Source organism: Pterocles gutturalis, unplaced genomic scaffold, assembly GCF_000699245.1.
Source record: "Pterocles gutturalis isolate BGI_N339 unplaced genomic scaffold, ASM69924v1 scaffold3788, whole genome shotgun sequence".
NCBI lineage: Eukaryota > Metazoa > Chordata > Aves > Pterocliformes > Pteroclidae > Pterocles > Pterocles gutturalis.
Genome location: NW_010117765.1, coordinates 25,989 through 33,007, shown reverse-complemented (window position 1 = coordinate 33,007; position 7,019 = coordinate 25,989). Strand labels below are relative to the sequence as shown.

At 39.2% G+C, this 7,019-nt stretch overlaps 1 protein-coding gene across 1 annotated transcript in view; it reads right to left on the bottom strand.

Annotated features, from left to right (window-relative positions):
- LOC104463526 (roquin-1) overlaps nucleotides 1-7,019 on the bottom strand; it is a 17,418-nt gene that overhangs the window by 7,105 nt on the left and 3,294 nt on the right. Inside the window, exons 2-3 of the mRNA XM_010075898.1 lie at nucleotides 2,546-2,666; nucleotides 1,039-1,278 (exon numbers count right to left, since the gene is read on the bottom strand). Coding sequence (XP_010074200.1) covers nucleotides 1,039-1,278; nucleotides 2,546-2,666 — 361 coding nt within the window. The remainder of the gene's footprint in view (nucleotides 1-1,038; nucleotides 1,279-2,545; nucleotides 2,667-7,019) is intronic.

Genomic DNA, 7,019 nt, shown 5'->3' with positions numbered 1-7,019 from the left:
TTCCCTACAAGTGGGAGACCAGCTACTAAACTCCCAATGCACACAAACCCACAGACAGAAAAGGGAGTTTGGCAAGCAGGAGGGAAAAGAAGGAAGGAATAATTCCAGATTCCTAGACCGTGACGAGGGCAATAGGACTTCAAAAATTTTTATTATTACTATTTGTTCTATTTTGTGTATCAGATGATAGGAAATACTTATTTGTGCCTATCTGTATGTCTCAATTATTAATGCAAGAGTTTTTGAAGTGTATTGTCTACATCCCACACCTATCCCAGCAGAAAAAGCTGACAGGTAGAGGAAGGGCAAGGTTGGTTCCCATGCAGGCAAAAGAGCAATTAGTGCCCATACACAAATACATCTGGCACTGTAGCACCACCTATTTTGCTGGATAACAAGCCTCTATTCCCTGCAGTGGTGTAAAAGTCAGCATCCCAAAGTTAGTCTTCCTCCATTTGTTTTAGTGGGGAAAACCGTTATTTTTTTCTTTAAGAAATTGGCTTAATATTTCAAGGCATTATTTTTGTTGGTACTCATCAAGTGAAGTCTAAATTGTCAGTAAAGAGATGTCTTTTTTAGAAAAAGCAAAATTCTTTCAGTATTCTATGAGAAAGAATTTAATTTCAAAGTATGTAACTTTTAAAAAACACATACACAACCCAAATGTAACAAATCTCCCCCCACAACTGTTTTGTATGTTTATTACCCTGGAGAAGCAAAAAAAGCCGTATCTAGTCACTTCTAGTAACCTTATTTTTTCTTCTAGCAGGGCCTTGCTTCTCTAAAGAATAGGAAGTGACAAACTACTTCCATTTCATCTTATCACAAGAACAAAAGGACACACATTACAAAACCACTAAAAATGTGAGAAAGTCCATGACAGAAGCTCAATAGAAACATCATTAATTCTGAAGACCTACTATCAAGAAATTAAGCTACTGCCTAATAAAATCACTCAGGCAATTTGACAATCACTTATCAATCCTCCTCAATTCTGAATTGCTTCTAGTACAGAAGTAGCACTGTGATGTTACCTACCTGGTCCAAGGAACTGGCACCCCCTGGCTCTCACTGCAGCCCAGAGGTTGGAAGAGAGCTGCTGAGGATTTTGATGCTGAAGAATGAGCTCTGTGACTGTTCTTTCACCAAGTGACCGTGCTGCACGCATGGCTCTGATCCGCCCCTCTTCCTCCACTAGCTGGCAATGAACTAATGTCACAAGTTTTCTTTGCATGGGACGACTCAGCACGCTCTGAGTAGTACTGTTAAGACCCACACCTTCAAAACAAAACATAGAAGAAAAAAAATAAACTACCTCATATCTTCTCTTCTTGTGCCAGTCTTCAACCACTGTACTGCAGAAGTGCAAACCTAGTTCTCCTCATGTCCACTTTGTTAAACAGAACATTAGAGATGGCATATCACAAGTTCATTTTTGTCAGTTTGTTTTACTCAGCACTAAAAGCAAACGGTTCCTAGGAGTCAGCTTTCCCACAGGTTTAAGTCTTGTGATTGACTGATTTGGCTCTCTAAGGAGGTGGAACCTCTAATGAATTCTCTCCCTGTGTTGGAAGTCTGTCCTGCACCCTCCCATATGGATTCCCAGGGGACTCCTCAAAGGTAGAATCATGCCACAGTCTTTCCCTTATTCATGGGCTTCAGGGATCACTGCCTTCTTTGACCATTTGTCTCTTTTCAGAAGACATTCAGTTTTTTATTGATAGCCGTTATCTTTGCTTCTTTGGCCTACCCAAACTGAACACACACAAGTTCAAAAATGCTTGGGTGATGTTTAGCTATGTGCAAAAAGTCTGACTCACAAATGTGCTGGGAGCCACTTAAAGCAGGTTAAAGGAGCAAGTGACTCACTACAGCTGCCCTACTGAGCTTGTTCTACAACACAAAGTTGTTCTTGGGGCCACTACTCCTCAGAGCAATACTGTTACCACACTGAAGTAGTTGCCCACGATGCTCAACTCTACTACTTGGGTTGACAGATTTTAAAGTCCACTATATGTAATATTGATAAAATCCATACTCTTGATCCAGTGCAATTTTGCTAAATTATTATTACTCATGTGGACCCAGCTCTTGTACAAGATTTTGTATAAACAGAATAATACTTATTTCTCTTATATAACCTATATATAGTAACTTTTTCCTTTCAGTTTACTCCTCCTCCACAAACCATCTGTATTACTACAGCTAAAGAAAAGCAGAACTTGAAAAACAAACAAAAAATATTTTTCTACTTAGTCTGCAGAGGTCAACTCAACTTACAAAGTTTGTCTCAACTACTACACCACAGCCAAATACCTCAGCCTTTTCTCAGTATTATTTTTTACATAATGCCTTTAGATTTCACACCATGCATCCCCCCCATCCCCGGGAAGAAATAACTTTAAGGCTCAAAAGTTGTTTCAACTTGTTTCTAAACAAGGTCCATATCTATTTTTAAAACAGACTAACTAGTCATTTGGAGAGTTTGGTTTGCATCTTGTTTGTTTCCAGCTTTGATTTTCAAAGGAAACAATGCAGGAACTACCTCTCGCGCTGCTGAGTGGTTTGAGGTACAATGCCAATTCTTCCACACATTTCTTGCCCTCCTCATAATGCTTGGTATCTTCAGCTCCACTACATAAAGTAATTGGCTGCTGCTCAGGAACCTGCAAAGAGACGACATGCACATCTACAATGAATATGCATAAATAAGTGGCGGTCATTCTTACAAACACCACATCAAGCTGGTTAATATCAAGCATTTCCTGTTTTGTTCCCCTTCTGTGTTTTTTCTATGTTAGTAAGCATTTTTTTCAGCTTGTGCAATGAATAAGTAGCATTAAAAAAATCAGCAAAAACAAAACCAAAAAAACGTAAAGTATTTATGGTTAGTAGATTTCTTTGATGTAGTGGTTGACAGGAACTAGAAGGAGAAGACTTATTCTGTGACAAAAAAAATTACATGAGAAACATGACATTTCTTATAACTATAAAATCTTGGCAGAAATAACACACATATTGAGACATCCCCAAAACTGGATAGCCAAAAAAAATCAGAACAAATCAGACGAACCCTGGTTTGCAGGTAAGTACAGACCCATATCCTAGGGCCTCACAGCTCTAAAATCATCCAGGGATAAGTGACTGAAGCTACTTGGATTAGTGGGAAAAAGACTTAACAGCAAATACACTAAGACACCCTTCAAACATATCCTGACTAGACCTAATTCTCAAGCAGCAAGACCAAGTTATCCTATACAGTGCATATGAACACACCCTGCAAGTATTAATCTGACACCACAGTCCAGTGACATTATCAGGTTGTTTTGTTTTTTTTTGTTTGTGGCATTTATTTCTTCATCCAGACATTCAACAGAAATCAAGATTTTTCAAAGGTATGTTGGACCACCCCTCCCCCCAAATTGTAATTTTGTTTTTGTTTTCCTCCAGCTACATTCTTAAAGCTTTAAACAAATTTTGGGAGAAAGCTTTAAACAAAATTTGGGGGGGGGAACAGCATAGCACTCTACTACTGTTTCTCAACATCACTATTCAGCAATCAACTCAATGTATGATAGTATAGAGAATTGGACTTGCTCAGAAGACTAAACACAAGCACTTTTTTTGCATATGCTATTGAAGTGCAAACAGATCTCAGACTTCAGCTTCTACTTCCAAGTCAATCACTATCCCACTGACAATAAAAACAGGCTAATCCCACATAGCTGCTTACAGGGACCAACCCAGGCCCTCAATCTATAAGTCCAAGCCTTTAATGCTCGAGTTAAAGACAGCTACAAACTCCCTAACCTTCACGTGAAACCCAGCCATGTAAAAAGTAGCATTCTGATGGCGGCAGCAAATAAAAGCAGTGAATATATACAAAATATATATACACACATAGCAAATAAAAGCAGTGAATATATACAAAATATATATACACACATATACGTATACAGTTGCCACCACCAATGCGGACAGGAGCTTTCTTATCAATTTTAATAGAAAGCAGTGTGTCTCAGTCGTATGACCACGCTCCTCCTACAGGCTGACACACCTGTGTGTGCTGAGTTGCTCATCTGACACACTGCTAGCGCCATAACTCTTACTTTCACAGTAAGTGACCAAAAAAAGTCTCCAAGTGTAACATATAAGATGCAATTAAAGAGTCGATACCACCCCAACACTACAATAATCAAGATAGCCTGGGTCAGACACCTCCCCTTTTATTCCCATTAAAGGGAAAAAAAAAATCTCCAAGTTTAATCACACCAAGACAGCCAGGTTAGCCTGGATGTTTTTCACAGACTGCAGCTAACTAGAAGTTCTGGCGTTTGTTTTGTTTTAATTTCAGGGATAAGGTGGTGTTTGTTTGGGGTGTTTTGGGGTGGTTGTGGGTTGTTTGTTTGTTTTAGGGGTTTGGGTTTTTTGTTTGTTTGGTGTTTTGGTTTATTTTTTGGCTGTAAGCAAGAATGCTCTGAGCAAAAGGACATTTTGCAACTGTATTTTACAGCAGTCAGCCATAACTGTTGCAACAGCCTCAGCTGGACTGGTTTCTTAGGATTTGGGAAACAAATATTACCACCTTCAATATTTGCTTCCATGTTAACAGAATACTCCACCTCCTTTTCAAAGCCACTGCCATTTTAGCAGCCTGCTTCTGTCTGGGAAGTTATACAAGCAGAACTGGCTTATTGATCAAACAATACGCATTTCATGCATTTGTGCTGAGACAGAGACTACACAGTCTCTGCCCTATTTACTGCTGTAATAAATTTTGTGCAAATTCCTATTTACTCCTGCAAGCATTCCGTCCGGCACTGGTGACAACCTGAAATATTACAGCATCACAACACTGAGACAAAGAGGGCTTGGAACAGACGTTGGACAGGAAGCTGTGTTCAGCCCTGGATTTCGATCTTGAATTAAGGTAGGTTTAGCATGCATTCACAGCAGCAGTTTGGAATGCCACAGACAGCACAACTCCACCAGCGAGACACAAGGACTGTCTAGGCAACTCACAGAAAGCTTCCCCCCCCCCCAGGAAAAAACTAGCATGGAAAAACTTCCAAGAGTTAAAGCTATTCAACACTGCGTATCCGCATATCATTCCCACTTCTCTTTGCAAGGGAAGCATCAGTGTAAAAAAAAATATTTAAAAAAAAAAAAAAAAAAGCCCTGCACAACTCTATCTTTTGCAAATGAGCCTGAAAGAGATTAGAGTTTAACTTTCATCCTAAACTGGAGCAAGTGTAGTATTGAACAACAAAACAAGATGCTTATTTTGTGGTTTCAGGAGTCCTCAGGAGAAGAGAATGTATTTCTTCCCACATCCACCCCATCTTAACACATGCTATGCATCTCACAGTAAAACTTTAAAATAAATTTGCCCTTTTGCTGGTTCTATTATATTTTTAAAAGTTTCGGAATTACATATTTTAGGGTTAAAATGGTTATAAGAGCAGCATCTACCAAGAGAAAAATGGTGAAGATAAGATTCATGTAAGTCACAGGAGATTTCAATTTTAATTTTGTCTCTGTCATGGAATTGCTGAGGGACAACTGAGAAATAATTCAACTCCAAAGCACTTTCCCCATCACAAAATATCCTTTCAATAGCATACAGAACCCTATGGTCACTTCTGTTCACAACACCTCTCAAGAGCCTCAAAACAGATGCCCTGCAGTGTGAGTTCATTATTTTCATCCTCATTCAATATTCCATTCTCTCAGACACCACAGCCTTATCACAGTTTTCAGTTCAAATATATTTACATAATATAATAAACACCTCCCAAGGGGAGACTAGAACAAGACAGGAAAAATAATCTCAGATGTTTAACTACTTCAAATCTGTGATCATTTTGTGCACATCTGCCTTGGCAATGATGTGAATATCCCAGCAGTGGAATGCCACCCATCAGGATGAGTACTTGTGGCTGTGGGAAGAGGCAGATTACAACAGCATGAGGAAGGGGACCAGAAAAGAATGCTGAAGCATCATCTCATTCCAGGTACCAATTTTAATTGGTGATTTAAGTGTAATTTGATGAAAGATGTCAGCTTGAGTTGTCACTAATTACCATTAGACATTTAATTGCCCAGAATGAGAGCATGTTAAACAGACCAAACCCCTTTTTGTCTGGTTTGACAACTGTTCCCCAACGCCCACTCATATTTTTTCCCCCCATGTGAACAGATTATTTACTTCCTGCCAAAAAAACCAAAACACAAACAAAACCCAAAGCCTACTGTCTTCAGTTCCTCAAAAGCTTGCACTAAGGACAATTTCTTCACAGACAATTCCTCTTCTGTGGCACCTCATTTCACCAAAGTTCCAATACAACATTATAAAATGTGCCACTACTCCCTCTGCAACTGTAATCTTCCCCTTTTGAAAGGGCTGTAAATTCAGATCACTCCACCCATTCTCTTGTCATACATGATTCTATTGACTAATGCCTAGAATTGTATTTATCATGTCCAGCAGGAAACTACGAAAGACAAAGCACCACAGGAATTTTTGTCACTTTATGTCACCTGTTTGGAATGTGTACACTACTGTTTCATATGTTAAAAAAAAACAGGAGAGAAGAAATTAGATGACAGATCCATGATTATGTACCTTCAAAACGCTGGCCTGGTGAATGTTTCAAATAGTGGCATGTAGTGAGTAATATGTGGATGCTTGAATAGATAAAATTAAAAACCCCATTCCCATAGAAACTGGCTTAAGGGTTTTCTTTACCCAAATAGTTTAAAAAGCAAGGTATCCCATGAATGCCTTTTTTATTTGAGTTCAAGGCCATTGTGCCTTCCTTCCCTCACAATACACTTAGCTCCTGCTTAGGCACTCAGCTATTTCCAGCTCTCCCAGGTATAACAATTCTCATTTCCCCTTACAATCCCTTCTCACTGCCATCTCCTTATGCAGCTGAACTTATCCATATGTGGGCTGAAGTGCCAGACCACTGCCTTCCAGAATAGACCCCGTAACCACTGTTGATGTGTACCATGCC